General features: G+C 42.3%; 1 protein-coding gene across 1 annotated transcript in view; it reads right to left on the reverse strand.

Moving 5' to 3' along the window:
• Window positions 1–14,095: 14,095 nt before the first annotated feature.
• ATP6V1A (ATPase H+ transporting V1 subunit A) overlaps window positions 14,096–19,391 on the reverse strand; it is an 80,538-nt gene continuing 75,242 nt past the window's right edge. The window contains exon 14 of the mRNA XM_075851249.1: window positions 14,096–14,312. Coding sequence (XP_075707364.1) covers window positions 14,096–14,312 — 217 coding nt within the window. The remainder of the gene's footprint in view (window positions 14,313–19,391) is intronic.

Here is a 19,391-nt window from a genome sequence, read left to right on the forward strand (position 1 = left end):
TGTGGAGGTATTATTCATTAACAGTACGGGGTATTATTCAGTCACTATGTGGTTATGGTGGGGTGGTATTATTCAGTAACAGTATGGGGGTATTATTCAGTCACTATGTGGTTATGGTGTGGCGGTATTATTCAGTAACAGCATGGGGGTATTATTCAGTCACTATGTGGTTATGGTGTGGCGGTATTATTCAGTAACAGTATGGGGGTATTATTCAGTCACTATGTGGTTATGGTGGGGTGGTATTATTCAGTAACAGTATGGTGGTATTATTCAGTCACTATGTGGTTATGGTGTGGGGCTATTATTCAGTAACAGTATGGGGGTATTATTCAGTCACTATGTGGTTATGGTGTGGGGCTATTATTCAGTAACAGTATGGGGGTATGATTCAGTCACTATGTGGTTATGGTGTCGCTGTATTATTCAGTAACAGTATGGGGGTATGATTCAGTCACTATGTGGTTATGGTGTCGCAGTATTATTCAGTAACAGTATGGGGGAACTATTCAGTCACTATGTGGTTATGGTGTAGCGGTATTATATGGGGTATTATAAAGTTACTGTTTGGAAATATTCAGTAGCAGCATGGTGGTATTATTCAGTCACTATGTGGTTATGGTGTGATGGTATTATTCAGTAACAGTATGGGGGTATTCAGTCACTATGTGGATATGGTGTGGCAGTATTATTCAGTAACTGTATGGGGGTATTATTCAGTCACTATGTGGTTATGGTGTGGTGGTATTATTCATTAACAGTATGGGGTATTCATCAGTCACTATGTGGTTATGGTGTGGCAGTATTATTCAGTAACTATATGGGGGCATTATTTAGTCACTATGTGGTTATGGTGTGGAGGTACTATTCAGTAACAGTATGGGGGTATTATTCAGTAACAGTATGGTGGTATTATTCAGTCACTATGTGGTTATGGTGGCCGGTACTATTCAGTAACAGTATGGTGGTATTATTCAGTCACTATGTGGTTATGGTGTGGAGGTATTATTCATTAACAGTACGGGGTATTATTCAGTCACTATGTGGTTATGGTGGGGTGGTATTATTCAGTAACAGTATGGGGGTATTATTCAGTCACTATGTGGTTATGGTGTGGCGGTATTATTCAGTAACAGCATGGGGGTATTATTCAGTCACTATGTGGTTATGGTGTGGCGGTATTATTCAGTAACAGTATGGGGGTATTATTCAGTCACTATGTGGTTATGGTGGGGTGGTATTATTCAGTAACAGTATGGTGGTATTATTCAGTCACTATGTGGTTATGGTGTGGGGCTATTATTCAGTAACAGTATGGGGGTATTATTCAGTCACTATGTGGTTATGGTGTGGGGCTATTATTCAGTAACAGTATGGGGGTATGATTCAGTCACTATGTGGTTATGGTGTCGCTGTATTATTCAGTAACAGTATGGGGGTATGATTCAGTCACTATGTGGTTATGGTGTCGCAGTATTATTCAGTAACAGTATGGGGGAACTATTCAGTCACTATGTGGTTATGGTGTAGCGGTATTATATGGGGTATTATAAAGTTACTGTTTGGAAATATTCAGTAGCAGCATGGTGGTATTATTCAGTCACTATGTGGTTATGGTGTGATGGTATTATTCAGTAACAGTATGGGGGTATTCAGTCACTATGTGGATATGGTGTGGCAGTATTATTCAGTAACTGTATGGGGGTATTATTCAGTCACTATGTGGTTATGGTGTGGTGGTATTATTCATTAACAGTATGGGGTATTCATCAGTCACTATGTGGTTATGGTGTGGCAGTATTATTCAGTAACTATATGGGGGCATTATTTAGTCACTATGTGGTTATGGTGTGGAGGTACTATTCAGTAACAGTATGGGGGTATTATTCAGTAACAGTATGGTGGTATTATTCAGTCACTATGTGGTTATGGTGGCCGGTATAATTCAGTAACAGTATGGGGGTATTATTCAGTCACTATGGGGTTATGGTGTGGCAGCATTATTCAGTAACAGTATGGTGGTATAATTTAGTCACTATGTGGTTATGGTATCGGGGTATTATTCAGTAATAGTACGGGGCTATTATTCAGTCACTATGTGGTCATGGTGTGGAGGTATTATTCAGTAACAGTATGGGTGTATTATTCGGTCCTTATGTGGTTATGGTGTGGTGGTATTATTACGTAACAGTATGGGGGTATTATTCAGTCACTATGTGGTTATGGTGTGCCAGTATTATTTAGTAACAGTATGGGAGTATTATTCAGTCACTATGTGGTTATGGTGTGGCGGTATTATTCAGTAACAATATAGGGTTATTATTCAGTCACTATGTGGTTACGTTGTGCCAGTATTATTCAGTAACACTATGGTGGTATTATTCAGTCACTATTTGGTTATAATGTGGAGGTATTATTCAGTAACAGTATGGGGATATTAGTCAGTCGCTATGTGGTTATGGGGTGAAGGTATTATTCAGTAGCAGTATGGGGGTATTATTCAGTCACTATGTGGTTATGGTGTGGAGGTATTATTCAGTAACAGTATGGGGGTATTATTCAGTAACATTATGGGGTATTGTTCAGTCACTATGAGTTTATGGTGTGGCGGTATTATTCAGTAACTGTATGGGGGTATTATTCAGTCACTATGTGGTTATGGTGTGGAGGTATTATTCAGTAACATTATGGGGGTATTATTCAGTCACTGTGTGGTTATGGTATGGAGGTATTATTCAGTAACAGTATGGGGGCATTATTCAGTCACTATGTGGTTATAGTTGGTTGTATTATTCAGTAACACTATGGGGGTATTATTCAGTCACTATGTGGGTATGATGTGGGGGTATTATTCAGTAAAAGTTTGGGGGTATTATTCAGTCACTATGTGGTCATGATGTGGTGGTATTATTCAGTAACAGTATGGGGGTATTATTCAGTCACTGGGTGGTTATGGTTGGTTGTATTATTCAGTAACAGTATGGTGGTATTATTCAGTCACTATGTGGTTATGATGTGGGGGTATTATTCAGTAAAAGTTTGGGGGTATTATTCAGTCACTATGTGGTCATGATGTGGTGGTATTATTCAGTAACAGTATGGGAGTATTATTCAGTCACTATGTGGTTATGGTGTGGCGGTATTATTCAGTAACAGTATGGGGGTATTATTCAGTCACTATGTGGTTATGGTGTGGCAGTATTATTCAGTTACAGTATGGGGGTATTTTTCAGTCACTATGTGGTTATGGTGTGGCAGTATTATTCAGTAACAGTATGGGGGTATTATTCAGTCACTGGGTGGTTATGGTGTGGCGGTATTATTCAGTAACAGTATGGGGGTATTATTCAGTCACTGGGTGTTTATGGTGGGGAGGCATTATTCAGTAAGAGTATAGGGGTATTATTCAGTCACTATGTGGTTATGGTGTGGTGGTATTATTCAGTAACAGTATGGGGGTATTATTCAGTAACAGTATAATGGTATTATTCAGTCACTATATGGTTATGGTGTGGCGGTATTATTTATTAACAGTATGGGGGTATTATTCAGTCACTATGTGGTTATGGTGTGGCGGTATTATTCAGTAACACTATGATGGTATTATTCAGTCACTATGTGGTTATGGTGTGGCGGTATTATTTATTAATAATATGGGGGTATTATTCAGTCACTATGTGGTTATGATGTGGAGGTATTATTCAGTAAAAGTTTAGGGGTATTATTCAGTCACTATGTGGTCATGATGTGGTGGTATTATTCAGTAACAGTATGGAGGTATTATTCAGTCACTGAGTGGTTATGGTGTGGCCGTATTATTCAGTCACTATGTGATTATGGTGTGGAGGTATTATTCAGTAACAGTATGGGGGTATTATTCAGTCACTATTTGGTTATGGTGTGGAGGTATTATTCAGTAACAGTATGGAGGTATTATTCAGTAACAGTATGGGGGTATTATTCAGTAACAGTATGGGGGAATTATTCAGTAACAGTATGGGGGAATTATTCAGTCACTATGTGGTTATGGTGTGAAGGTATTATTCGTTAACATTATAGGGTATTCATCAGTCACTATGTGGTTATGGTGTGGCAGTATTATTCAGTAACTGTATGGGGGTATTATTTAGTCACTATGTGGTTATGTTGTGGCGGTATTTTTCAGTAACAGTATGGGGCTATTATTCAGTCACTGTGTGGTTATGGTGTGGCAGTATTATTCAGTAACAGTATGGAGGTTTTATTCAGTCACTATATGGATATAATATGTAGGTATTATTCAGTAACAGTATGGCGGTATTATTAGTTAACAGTACTTTGGTATTATTCAGTTACTATGTGGTTATGGTGTGGTGGTATTATTAAGTAACAGTATGGGGTTATTATTCAGTCACTATGTGGTTATGTTGTGGCGGTATTATTCAGCAACAGTATGGGGGATATTATTCAGTCACTATGTGGTTATGGTGTGGCAGTATTATTCAGTAACAGTATGGAGGTTTTATTCAGTCACTATATGGTTATGGTATGTAGGTATTATTCAGTAACAGTATGGGGGTATTATTCAGTCACTATGTGGTTATGGTGTGGCAGTATTATTCAGTAACAGTATGGGGGTATTATTCAGTCACTATGTGGTTATGGTGTGGCAGTATTATTTAGTGTCTGTATGGGGGTATTATGCAGTCAATATGTGGTTATGGTGTGATGGTATTATTCAGTAATATTATGGGGTATTAGTCAGTCACTATGTGGTTATGATGTGGCAGTATTATTCAGTAACAGTATGGGGGTATTATTCAGTCACTATGAGGTTATGGTGTGGTGGTATTATTCAGTAACAGTATGGGGGTTTTTATTCGGTCACTATGTAGTTATGGTGTGGGGGTATTATTCAGTAATAGTATGGGGATATTATTCAGTCACTATGTGGTTATGGTGTGGTGGTATTATTCAGTAACATTATGGGGGTATTATTCAGTCACTATGTGGTTATGGTGTGGAGGTATTATTCAGTAACTGTATGGGGGTATTATTCAGTCACTATGTGGTTATGGTGTGGCGGTATTTTTCAGTAACAGTATGGTGGTATTATTCAGTAACAGTATGGGGTATTATTCAGTCACTATGTGGTTATGATGTGGCGGTACTATTCAGTAACAGTATGGGGGTATTATTCAGTCACTATGTGGTTATGATGTGGAGATATTAATCAGAAACAGTATGGGGGTATTATTCAGTCACTATGTGGTTATGGTGTGGTGATATTAGTCAGTAATAGTATGGGGGTATTATTCAGTCACTGTGGTTATGGTGTGGCGGTATTATTCAGTAACAGTATGGAGGTATTATTCAGTAACAGTATGGTGGTATTATTCAGTCACTATGTGGTTATGGTGTGGAGGTATTATTCAGTAACAATGTGGGGGAATTATTCAGTCACTATGTGGTTATGGTGTGGCAGTATTATTCACTAACAGTATGGTGGTATTATTCAGTCACTATGTGGTTATGGTGTGGCAGTATTATTCAGTAACATTATGGGGATATTATTCAGTCACTATGAGGTTATGGTGTGGAGGTATTATTCAGTAACAGTATGGAGGTATTATTCAGTAACAGTATGGGGGTATTATTCCAGGACTATGTGGTTATGGTGTGGCGGTATTAGTCAGTAACTGTATGGTGGTATTATTCAGTCACTATGTGGTTATGGTGTGGCGGTATTAGCCAGTAATAGTATGGGGATATTATTCAGTCACTATGAGGTTATGGTGTGGAGGTATTATTCAGTAACATTATGGGGGTATTATTCAGTAACAGTATGATGGTATTATTCCAGCACTATGTGGTTATGGTGTGGCGGTATTAGTCAGTAACAGTATGGTGGTATTATTCAGTCACTATGTGGTTATGGTGTGGCGGTATTAGTCAGTAACAGTATGGGGTTATTATTCAGTCACTATGAGGTTATGGTGTGGAGGTATTATTCAGTAACAGTATGGGGGTATTATTCAGTCACTATGTGGTTATGGTGTGGCGGTATTAGTCAGTAACAGTATGGGGTTATTATTCAGTCATTATGAGGTTATGGTGTGGAGGTATTATTCAGTAACAGTATGGTGGTATTATTCAGTCACTATGTAGTTATGGTGTGGAGGTATTATTCAGTAACAGTATGGGGGTATTATTCAGTCACTATGAGGTTATGGTGTGGCGGTATTATTCAGTAACAGTATGGGGGTATTATTCAGTCACTATGTGGTTATGGTGTGGCTGTATTATTCAGTAACAGTATGGTGGTATTATTCAGTCACTGTGTGGTTATGGTGTAGCGGTTTTATTCAGTAACAGTATGGAGGTATTATTCAGTAACAGTATGGTGGTATTATTCAGTCACAATGTGGTTATGGTGTGGCGGTATTATTCAGTAACATTATGGGGATATTATTCAGTCACTATGAGGTTATTTTGTGGAGGTATTATTCAGTAACAGTATGGGGGTATTATTCAGTAACAGTATGGGGGTATTATTCCAGCACTATGTAGTTATGGTGTGGAGGTATTATTCAGTAACAGTATGGGGGTATTATTCAGTCACTATGTGGTTATGGTGTGGCTGTATTATTCAGTAACAGTATGGTGGTATTATTCAGTCACTATGGGGTTATGGTGTGGCGGTATTATTCAGTAACAGTATGGAGGTATTATTCAGTAACAGTATGGTGGTATTATTTAGTCACAATGTGGTTATGTTGTGGCGGTATTATTCAGTAACATTATGGGGATATTATTCAGTCACTATGAGGTTATTTTGTGGAGGTATTATTCAGTAACAGTATGGGGGTATTATACAGTAACAGTATGGGGGTATTATTCCAGCACTATGTGGTTATGGTGTGGAGGTATTATTCAGTAACAGTATGGGGGTATTATTCAGTCACTATGTGGTTATGGTGTGGCAGTATTATTTAGTGTCTGTTTGGGGGTATTATGCAGTCACTATGTGGTTATGGTGTGATGGTATTATTCAGTAATATTATGGGGGTATTATTCAGTCACTATGTGGTTATGGTTTGGCGGTATTATTCAGTAACAGTATGGGGGTATTATTCAGTCACTATGTGGTTATGGTGTGGCGGTATTATTCAGTAACAGTATGGGGTTATTATTCAGTCACTATGTGGTTATGGTGTGGCGGTATTATTCAGTAACAGTATGGGGTTATTATTCAGTCAACAGGAGGTTATGGTGTTGAGGTATTATTCATTAACATTATGGGGGTATTATTCAGTCACTATGTGGTTATGGTGTGGAGGTATTATTCAGTAACAGTATGGTGGTATTATTCAGTCACTATGTGGTTATGGTGTGGCGGTATTATTCAGTAACTGTATGGTGTATTATTCAGTCACTATGTGGTTATGGTGTGGCGGTATTAGTCAGTATCAGTAAGGGGGTATTATTCAGTCACTATGTGGTTATGGTGTGGTGGTATTATTCAGTAACAGTATGGGGGTATTATTCAGTCACTATGTGGTTATGTTGTGGAGGTATTATTCAGTAACTGTATGGTGTATTATTCAGTCACTATGTGGTTATGGTGTGGAGGTATTATTCAGTAACAGTATGGTGGTATTATCCAGTCACTATGAGGTTATGGTGTGGGGGTATTATTCAGTTACAGTATGAGGGTATTATTCAGTCACTATGTGTTTATGGTGTGGAGGTATTATTCAGTAACAGTATGGGGGTATTATTCAGTAACAGTATGGGGGTATTATTCCAGCACTATGTGGTTATGGTGTGGCGGTATTAGTCAGTAACAGTATGGCGGTATTATTCAGTCACTATGTGGTTATGGTGTGGTGGTATTATTCAGTAACAGCATGGGGGTATTATTCAGTAACAGTATGGGGGGTATTATTCAGTCACTGTGGTTATGGTGTGGAGGTATTATTCAGTAACAGTATGGGGGTATTATTCAGTCACTATGTAGTTATGGTGTGAAGGTATTAGTCAGTAACAGTATGGCAGTATTATTCAGTCACTATATGGTTATGGTGTGGCGGTATTATTCAGTAACAGTACGGGGGTATTATTCAGTGACAGTATGGGGGGTATTATTCAGTCACTTTGGTTATGGTGTGGAGGTATTATTCAGTAACAGTATGGGGGTATTATTCCAGCACTATGTGGTTATGGTGTGGCGGTATTAGTCAGTAACAGTATGGGGTTATTATTCAGTCACTATGAGGTTATGGTGTGGAGGTATTATTCAGTAACAGTATGGGGGTATTATTCAGTCACTATGTGGTTATGGTGTGGCGGTATTAGTCAGTAACAGTATGGGGTTATTATTCAGTCACTATGAGGTTATGGTGTGGAGGTATTATTCAGTAACAGTATGGTGGTATTATTCAGTCACTATGTAGTTATGGTGTGGAGGTATTATTCAGTAACAATATGGGGGTATTATTCAGTCACTATGTGGTTATGGTGTGGCTGTATTATTCAGTAACAGTATGGTGGTATTATTCAGTCACTATGTGGTTATGGTGTGGCGGTATTATTCAGTAACAGTATGGAGGTATTATTCAGTAACTGTATGGTGGTATTATTCAGTCACAATGTGGTTATGGTGTGGCGGTATTATTCAGTAACATTATGGGGATATTATTCAGTCACTATGAGGTTATTTTGTGGAGGTATTATTCAGTAACAGTATGGGGGTATTATTCAGTAACAGTATGGGGGTATTATTCCAGCACTATGTAGTTATGGTGTGGAGGTATTATTCAGTAACAGTATGGGGGTATTATTCAGTCACTATGTGGTTATGGTGTGGCGGTATTAGTCAGTAACAGTATGCGGGTATTATTCAGTCACTATGTGGTTATGGTGTGGCAGTATTATTTATTGTCTGTATGGGGGTATTATGCAGTCACTATGTGGTTATGGTGTGATGGTATTATTCAGTAATATTATGGGGGTATTATTCAGTCACTATGTGGTTATGGTTTGGCGGTATTATTCCGTAACAGTATGGGGGTATTATTCAGTCACTATGTGGTTATGGTGTGGCGGTATTATTCAGTAACAGTATGGGGTTATTATTCAGTCACTATGTGGTTATGATGTGGCGGTATTATTCAGTAACAGTATGGGGTTATTATTCAGTCACTAGGAGGTTATGGTGTGGAGGTATTATTCAGTAACAGTATGGTGGTATTATTCAGTCACTATGTGGTTATGGTGTGGAGGTATTATTCATTAACAGTATGGGGGTATTATTCAGTCACTATGTGGTTATGGTGTGGAGGTATTATTCAGTAACAGTATGGTGGTATTATTCAGTCACTATGTGGTTATGGTGTGGCGGTATTATTCAGTAACTGTATGATGTATTATTCAGTCACTATGTGGTTATGGTGTGGCGGTATTAGTCAGTATCAGTACGGGGGTATTATTCAGTCACTATGTGGTTATGGTGTGGTGGTATTATTCAGTAACAGTATGGGGGTATTATTCAGTCACTATGTGGTTATGTTGTGGAGGTATTATTCAGTAACAGTATGGGGGTATTATTCAGTCACTATGTGGTTATGGTGTGGAGGTATTATTCAGTAACAGTATGGTGGTATTATTCAGTAACAGTATGGTGGTGTTATCCAGTCACTATGAGGTTATGGTGTGGGGGTATTATTCAGTTACAGTATGAGGGTATTATTCAGTCACTATGTGTTTATGGTGTGGAGGTATTATTCAGTAACAGTATGGGGGTATTATTCAGTAACAGTATGGGGGTATTATTCCAGCACTATGTGGTTATGGTGTGGCGGTATTAGTCAGTAACAGTATGGCGGTATTATTCAGTCACTATGTGGTTATGGTGTGGTGGTATTATTCAGTAACAGCATGGGGGTATTATTCAGTAACAGTATGGGGGGTATTATTCAGTCACTGTGGTTATGGTGTGGAGGTATTATTCAGTAACAGTATGGGGGTATTATTCAGTCACTATGTAGTTATGGTGTGGAGGTATTAGTCAGTAACAGTATGGCAGTATTATTCAGTCACTATATGGTTATGGTGTGGCGGTATTATTCAGTAACAGTATGGGGGGTATTATTCAGTCACTTTGGTTATGGTGTGGAGGTATTATTCAGTAACAGTAAGGGGGTATTATTCCAGCACTATGTGGTTATGGTGTGGAGGTATTATTCAGTAACAGTATGCGGGTATTATTCAGTCACTATGTAGTTATGGTGTGGTGGTATTATTCAGTAACAGTATAAGGGTATTATTCAGTAACAGTATAAGGGTATTATTCAGTAACATTATGGGGGTATTATTCCAGCACTATGTGGTTATGTTGTGGAGGTATTATTGAGTAACAGTATGGGGGTATTATTCAGTCACTATGTGGTTATGGTGTGGTGGTATTATTCAGTAACAGTATGGTGGTATTATTCAGTCACTATGTGGTTATGGTGTGGCGGTATTATTCAGTATCAGTATGGGGGTATTATTCAGTCACTATTTGGCTACGGTGTGTGGGTATTATTCAGTAACAATATGCGGGTATTATTCAGTCACTATGTGGTTATGGTGTGGCGGTATTATTCAGTAACAGTATGGGGGTATTATTCAGTCACTATGTGGTTATGGTGTGGTGGTATTATTCAGTAACAGTATGGGGGTATTATTCAGTCACTATGTGATTATGGTGTGGCGGTATTATTCAGTAACAGTATGGGGGTATTATTCAGTCACTATGTGGTTATGGTGTGGGGGTATTATTCAGTAACAGTATGGGGGTATTATTCAGTCACTATGTGGTTATGGTGTGGCGGTATTAGTCAGTAACAGTATGGGATATTATTCAGTCACTATGTGGTTATGGTGTGGCGGTATTAGTCAGGAACAGTATGGGGTATTATTCAGTCACTATGTGGTTATGGTGTGGCGGTATTATTCAGTAACAGTATGGGGGTATTATTCAGTCACTATTTTGCTATGGTGTGGGGGTATTATTCAGTAACAATATGCGGGTATTATTCAGTCACTTTGTGGTTATGGTGTGGAGGTATTAGTCAGTAACAGTATGGGGGTATTATTCAGTCACTATGTGGTTATGGTGTGGAGGTATTATTCAGTAACAGTATGGGGGTATTATTCAGTCACTATGTGGTTATGATGTGGAGGTATTATTCAGTAACAGTATGGGGGTATTATTCAGTCACTATGTGGTTATGGTGTGGAGGTATTATTCAGTAACAGTATGGGGATATTATTCAGTAACAGTATGAGGGTATTATTCAGTAACAGTATGGGAGTATTATTCAGTCACTATGTGGTTATGGTGTGGAGGTATTATTCAGTAACTGTATAGGGGTATTATTCAGTCACTGTGTGGTTATGGTGTGGCGGTATTATTCAGTAACAGTATGTGGGTATTATTCAGTCACTATGTGGTTATGGTGTGGAGGTATTATTCATTAACATTATGGGGGTATTATTCAGTCACTATGTGGTTATGGTGTGGAGGTATTATTCAGTAACAGTATGGGGGTATTATTCAGTCACTATGTGGTTATGGTGTGGCAGTATTATTCAGTAACAGTATGGGGGTATTATTCAGTTACTATGTAGTCATGGTGTGGAGGTATTATTCAGTAACAGTATGGGTGTATTATTCAGTCACTATGTGGTTATGGTGTGGGGGTATTATTCAGTAACAGTATGGGGGTATTATTCAGTCACTATGTGGTTATGGTGTGGTGGTATTATTCAGTAACAGTATGGGGATATTATTCAGTCACTATGTGGTTATGGTGTGGAGGTATTATTCAGTAACTGTATAGGGGTATTATTCAGTCACTGTGTGGTTATGGTGTGGCGGTATTATTCAGTAACAGTATGTGGGTATTATTCAGTCACTATGTGGTTATGGTGTGGAGGTATTATTCATTAACATTATGGGGGTATTATTCAGTCACTATGTGGTTATGGTGTGGAGGTATTATTCAGTAACAGTATGGGGGTATTATTCAGTCACTATGTGGTTATGGTGTGGCAGTATTATTCAGTAACAGTATGGGGGTATTATTCAGTTACTATGTAGTCATGGTGTGGAGGTATTATTCAGTAACAGTATGGGTGTATTATTCAGTCACTATGTGGTTATGGTGTGGGGGTATTATTCAGTAACAGTATGGGGGTATTATTCAGTCACTATGTGGTTATGGTGTGGTGGTATTATTCAGTAACAGTATGGGGATATTATTCAGTCACTATGTGGTTATGGTGTGGAGGTATTACTCAGTAACAGTATGGTGGTATTATTCAGTCACTATGTGGTTATGGTATGGCAGTATTATTCAGTAACAGTATGGGGGTATTATTCAGTCACTATGTGGTTATGGTGTGGCAGTATTATTCAGTAACAGTATGGGGGTATTATTCAGTCACTATGTGGTTATGATGTGGCAGTATTATTCAGTAACAGCATGGGGGTATTATTCAGTCACTATGTGGTTATGGTGTGGAGGTATTATTCAGTAACAGTATGGGGGTATTATTCAGTCACTATGTGGTTATGGTGTGGGGGTATTATTCAGTAACAGTATGGAGGTATTATTCAGTCACTATGTGGTTATGGTGTGGCAGTATTACTCAGTAACAGTATGGGGGTATTATTCAGTCACTATGTGGTTATGGTGTGGAGGTATTAGTCAGTAACAGTATGGGAGTATTATTCAGTCACTATGTGGTTATGGTGTGGCGGTATTATTCAGTAACAGTATGGGGGTATTATTCAGTCACTATGTGGTTATGGTGTGGTGGTATTATTCAGTAACAGTATGGTGGTATTATTCAGTCACTATGTGGTTATGGTGTGGTGGTATTATTCAGTAACAGTATGGAGGTATTATTCAGTCACTATGTGGTTATGGTGTGGTGGTATTATTCAGTAACAGTATGGGTGTATTATTCAGTCACTATGTGGTTATAATGTGGTGGTATTATTCAGTAACAGTATGGGGGTATTATTCAGTCACTATGTGGTTATGGTGTGGTGGTATTATTCAGTAACAGTATGGGGGTATTATTCAGTCACTATGTGGTTATGAAGTGGTGGTATTATTCAGTAACAGTATGGTGGTATTATTCAGTCACTATGTGGTTATGGTGTGGGGGTATTATTCAGTAACAGTATGGAGGTATTATTCAGTCACTATGTGGTTATGGTGTGGCAGTATTAGTCAGTAACAGTATGGGGTATTATTAAGTCACTATGTGGTTATAATGCCACATAGAGCAAATTACCCAGGAGATTAATAGAAAACAGGAGAGATGATAAAATGCGCTCACCATGGAGTTTTTGTACTGGCAGTTACAACACTGGAAAATACAGAGATCAAAAATGACCGGTGGTCATAGTTTTAATATAAATATATATAAATAGATCGACAAGCTACGCGTTTCAACGCCGGACAGGCGTCTTCATCAGACAAATACAATTGAACCAATAAGACGGGTCATTTTGTCAGCGCCGCCTTTAGTTTGGCAACAATTCCAGTCACAGGAATTACTGCAATTGCACAATTGAATACACGTGCGAGACACGATGCCCCCCGGGGTAACCTCACAAGCAGCGCTCCCTGCCAGGCATGCCGCTTCTCTGCTAGTTTACATATTATGATCACAGTTGAGTTGCAATATTAATATCGCTGCGGCCAGAAAGCATCAATAACCGCAAACCGCGTCCTTATCCAATGACAAAGGCAAATTTACAGTATAACGGCGGCAGACGGGATACCGGGCGTTCTAGCGAATACAACAAAGGAAAGACAATATGTCCTGAGTCGTCTTCCTCTTTCGTGTTATTCACACACCATATCAGTGGTCACCCAGCTTTCCCGGAATCAGATAAAGCCGAAAAATGTTTCTTTTTACTCTCATATTGACGTTCCTAACGCCACAAATGAACTGAGAAGTTTTGCTTCCTTTTCCGTTTGACCAGATCTTTGTCTCGTCCGCGGTTTCTCATCGGTTTAATTCCTGTTAAGCTATTTTCATGCTAAACAGACTAAGTAGAATGTACAGATGTAGCAGAGCTGAGCTTGTCATATGTACTACGGATGAATATGTCAGAATCGAGTTTGACTAGAGTTGTGGTATTGATAAGCTGCTGTAGCATAGATGAGTTTATTATGTTGTCCAGATCTGTGACCCTCAGGTGTAGTTGAGATGATGGCATCAGATGTAGCAGAGATGAGTTTGTTAGGAAAAACTCAATGGCACAACTGCCACAACATATAATAGTGATGGGGCAGACAGGAATCCGCAACAAGAAATTTCTCCCTTTAGACTTTCCACAAGAAGATTATAATCAAGAAGTTTTTACAATCCTGCTGGTTATTATTGGAAACAGTCAGTAATCATGTGGACAGACTCACACCAAACAGCTGAGCTTCTATAATGTAGGGGGTGTAGTACATTTGACTACATCTGATGATTGGTGTAAAGACGACACGTTAAAAAATGCAAGTCACCTGTGCAGGCAATGAACAAGCAGAGAATGCTGGGAGATTTCAGCTCTTAAGTCCACAGGAGTGCAGCTCTGGAGTATAATACAGGATATAACTCCGGATCAGTACAGGATAAGTAATGTAATGTATGTACACAGTGACTCCACCAGCAGAATAGTGAGTACAGCTCTGGAGTATAATACAGGATGTAACTCAGGATCAGTACAGGATAAGTAATGTAATGTATGTACACAGTGACTCCACCAGCAGAATAGTGATTACAGCACTGGAGTATAATACAGGATGTAACTCAGGATCAGTACAGGATAAGTAATGTAATGTATGTACACAGTGACTCCACCAGCAGAATAGTGAGTGCAGCTCTGGATTATAATACAGGATGTAACTCAGGATCAGTACAGGATAAGTAATGCAATGTATGTACACAGTGACTCCACCAGCAGAATAGTCAGTGCAGCTCTGGAGTGGGTGGAGTAGGACGTGTGGAGAGAGCTGCTGAGACTACCGTGCAGGCCTTGGATCCAGGGACTTTCCTTATCCTATCTGCCCAGGCCTCATACCATCTGCCTGGGCTTGGAAAGTACCCTGAGGGGGGTTCCATCCTAGGATGGAGCCTCAGACCTCTACCTCCCGGAGCATGCCAGCGGGGGGTAGAGGGTCATCCCAGCTGGCTGGGAATATGAAAACAGTCGCGGGGGTGAGGAGATCATCTCGGGGCAAGGCTGTCCTGGCTCCCCCTGAGGCTGGAACCCTGGATAAGGGTATGGAGACGCGGTCCGGCATGGTGATCGAGGTGTTGTCGTCTGGAGAAGGACCAGCACCGTCCGGACATTTGGATGACGGTCGTGTGGAGGAATGGGGACAGCTGAGGACCGGAGAGACGGTGGAGAACTTCAGCTCCCGTCTGGCTATGCGGTTGGAGGAGTATCGGGACCTCAGGAAGTCGCTGCAACGGCTCCGTGCGGACTTGGCGGTCGCCAGAGGAAGGGCTGCAAAATGCACAGGAGGTAAGAGGTCCCGATACCGTTTAAATGTGAAATCCTTGTTGGAGGAAATAAAAGAAGTGGAAGAGAGACGTGAGGAGATTTTGGCAGGCGGAGGGGTGTTTGGAGAAAAGTTAAAAAACGAAGAGAGGTTTGCCGAGATGGCAGCACCTATAAAAATAGAAAGTATGGAGGAAGATACAGCAAAGGAAAATGTGGTGGAGACAATGGAGCATGAGAATGTAAAGTCCAGAGAAGGCTCAGATTCTGAGGCACCCAGGAGCAGTGAGGAGGAGGAGGGTGGACTCACAGCTGGGAGAAATCAGGAGTGTTTTGAAACTGACAGTGAGCGGCCTCCAGGATTACTCACTCAGATCCGTAATGTGGAGTCGCCGGTATCCTTCCAGGGATTTTGTTTTGGTGCGGAGTTACCCGCAGAGGAGGAAAAGCAAAAGAAAAAAAAATTTAAGAAGAAAAAAAAGGAAAAGGAAAAAAAATCTGCTAAAGGTTCATTTAAACTTGTGTATACAGCAAGATCCTTCCTGTGCTCTGAGCCAGATGAAAGTCAGGATCAGAGCGCAGGTCCCGCAAGACCCCCAGCTCAAGCCTCTGCAGTGGGGCTGGAGCGGGAATGCGGGGAGAGTGTTACCGTCCGGCATTAGAGCACGTGGTGGTCAAAATGGCGCCGGACGCCAACCCCTGCAAAGGGGGCGGTACTGGTGGCCTGGTGACGCCAGGGGGTGTGTCCCCGTGTCCGGTGAATGGCGAGCCCGGGAAACTGGTCTTTGATGCGAGTCAGGGGTCGGGAGAACGGGTAAACCAGAAACCGGATGTGGTGTCTGAAAGCCGGAAGTCTGTCGGTGTCGCAGTAAAGCCGTCAGACGTTCCGGACAAGGGCAGTCACAGAGGGGGCTCCGGCTCTGTTGGCCACTCCTCTGTGGGAGGGGGGAGTGGTCCGGCGCCGGAGGCGGCTCCAGTGACGTCAGTGGCTCCTTCGTCCGCATCGCTGAAAAGTGGTGTAGGCGAGAAGGGGGCTGCTGGCGTCGGGGGCGACGGTGGCCCCTTTCCCAAAAATGTTCAGCACTCAGAACAGATGGAGGTTAATGAGGCGGAGGGCACAGCAGGGACACCGCTTATAACATCTGGTGGCGTCCCTGCAAAGGTGCCTGATGATGCGGAGACTGAAGCAGTGTCTACCCACACAAAAAGTACAGACAAAATACATAACATAGAACCAGGCCTGGCCAGAAGGATGACTGCAGGGGGACCTGGTGGGTTAAATGAAAAAGTTGCGGCTGTGGATGTGGAAACTGCTGGGGGTATGCAGGTGTCTGTAAATAAAGTTGCTGGAGTGTCTGCTGGTAATGGGGTGTTGAGTGCTGTGTTTGTGGGTGGTGGGGATGGGGTATCAACCAGGGGCAATGGGCCTGGCCCTCCTCTTGCTGTGACATCCGGCAGGTCTTATGCTGGTGTGGCAGCGGGGGGACAGCGGGCCCACCCATCTTCATCCTCAAGGTCCGGGGACGGTAACTTGCAACAACGTCTCTTGGACGCTTTAAGAGAGGGAAAGCAAACCCTAACCATAGGGGGAGTGCAGAAGGACCTGTCTTTCTGGATAGACAGATATGGTCTAAATGCCTTCCGAGAGCAACGAGGAGATCAGTGGTCGCTCCCAACAGCCGGGCAGGCTGTAGCCAGGAGGAATGTGGTCCGTCTCCGGTGGCGTGGCAATGATGCGTGCCCTCCCAGAAAGAGGGTGGTGGAGCTGCTGCTGGGGATGGGCTTCAAGGCGAGTGACATCTTTGCCTTGATACATCCTCATGGCTCGGTCGAGTTCGACATCAGCTTTGTTCACCTAGGGGGCCTTGAGGTCTTCTGGGGGAACTACGAGCTGGTGAAGGACGAGCCTGGCCGGCGAGACTTTGCTGCACAAGCAATTTCTCGCCAAAGTGGTCCCAAGAGAGTGACCGTTCTTACCCGTAACGAGTCACTCTCTTGTATAGATATCATGACCTGGTTGGGAAGGTACGGAGAGGTAGTAGAGATGCCACGGAAGAACTTAGACGAGTTTGGCATCTGGTCAGGGGCCTGGACGTTCATGGTTAAACTAAAGCGTCTGGGACAGACGGTGTCCCACATACCATCGTCTGCTTTCCTGGGAAGAGATCGGATCCTTGTCTTCTACCAGGGGCAGCCGAAGTTGTGTCACCGGTGTGGCGACCCCTCACATTTGAGTGCAGGCTGCAAGGTGCAGAAGTGTGCTCATTGTGGGGGGATTGGTCATCTAGCCGCATCGTGTGACCGTATTCGCTGCAACCTGTGTGGTGACTTAGGTCACCCGTTCAGTCGGTGTCCTCGCTCTGTTGTCAATGCTTGTTCCAAACCTGCAGAGGATGAGAGGAGGGAGGCCTCCGTGGGTGAGGGTGCGGGCAGGGATGATGGGGCACAGGGGCAAGGGAAGAATGCAAAGAAGGGTCCCCCTACTCGCCAGAGAAGGGCGGAGAAGCGAAGGAAGGAGAGGATTCGGAGGGCGCTCCAGGAAACTGGGACGACCTCTGATTCGGATCTGGATGCCCCCCTTGAAGCTGATGCCCCTGGGGAGGTCGAATTGAACGAGGAGATGAGGAGGATCCAAAGGGAGCAGAGGGCTGAGGACTCTCAGTCCTCCCACTATGAAAGTGTGGGAGAGGAAGAGAGGACTCAGCCTACAGCAAAAGGGACACAGGGCAAAACCCAAGGGCCAAATACATCTGGCCCCGCCCTGGCCCAGGAAGGTAAATCCTGTACCCCCCTGGTGCGCTCTACTGATCGATACCATGCTCTCGTGGACATTCCAGCCTCTCATACTAAGAGGGAGGGCATGGTAGGGCACCCTAGAGTCGTTGAGCCTCCCCTGCTGCAGGGGCCGTTGCCCCCAGAGGGGGAGGTTGACCCGGTACTTGGGGATGAAGATGGGAATAGGGTGGTGAGTATGGACTCCTCAGTTTGCAAGAAGCGAGGCAAAGAAGGGGGGTCCTCATCAGATAGAGGGGGGGGTGGGAAGAAGAAAGCCGTCTAACTCAAACATCCATGATGGCGGCACCCACTCCGTTGACGCTGGCATCAATTAACGTTGCCAGCATTAAGTCAGATAGGGCGAGATTTGCAGCCTTTGATTTTCTTGGCCGAGTTGAAGCCGACATTTTGTTTTTGCAGGAGACCAGGCTGTCACTTTTGGCAGACGTCGTTAAATCTAGGAGGGAGTGGCGACGCGGGCCCTCCTACTGGTCTCTTGCGGCTGAGCCCTATAGCGGAGTGGCGGTCCTTTTCACCGCACCGGTAACATGCCGACGGATGATTGAGTTAGAAATGGGGAGGTGCTTGATCTTAGATGTCCTCATGAGGGGACAGGAATTAAGATTAATCAATATATACGGACCCCAGAGCAAATGGGACCGTAAAAGTCTCTTCATGAGGATTAAGCCTTTCCTTTTTTCAGGTCGACAAGTTATCTTTGGAGGGGACTTCAATACTGTCGTGAGGCCCCGAGATAGAGGAGGTTCCGGAGATAAAAAATTGACCTATGATAGTGTAGCATTAAAAAATATAGTTAGCGATGCTCGCCTGGTGGATATCCACATCAGGCATACCCCAGGCCACTCGGGTTTCACCTATCGTAGAGGTAGTTGTAGGTCTAGGATAGACAGGTTTTGTTTGAAGGAGGAGGCCATCTCTTCACCAGTGTCCGTTGTTGAGGTGGAGTTCTCCGATCACTGTATGATTATTTTCTCTTTGAACATTGCAGAGTCCCTCCAGATGGGAAGAGGTATATGGAGGCTGAATTCTACTCTCTTGGAAGAAGCGGAGATAA

Source organism: Rhinoderma darwinii, chromosome 2 (genome assembly GCF_050947455.1).
Source record: "Rhinoderma darwinii isolate aRhiDar2 chromosome 2, aRhiDar2.hap1, whole genome shotgun sequence".
NCBI lineage: Eukaryota > Metazoa > Chordata > Amphibia > Anura > Rhinodermatidae > Rhinoderma > Rhinoderma darwinii.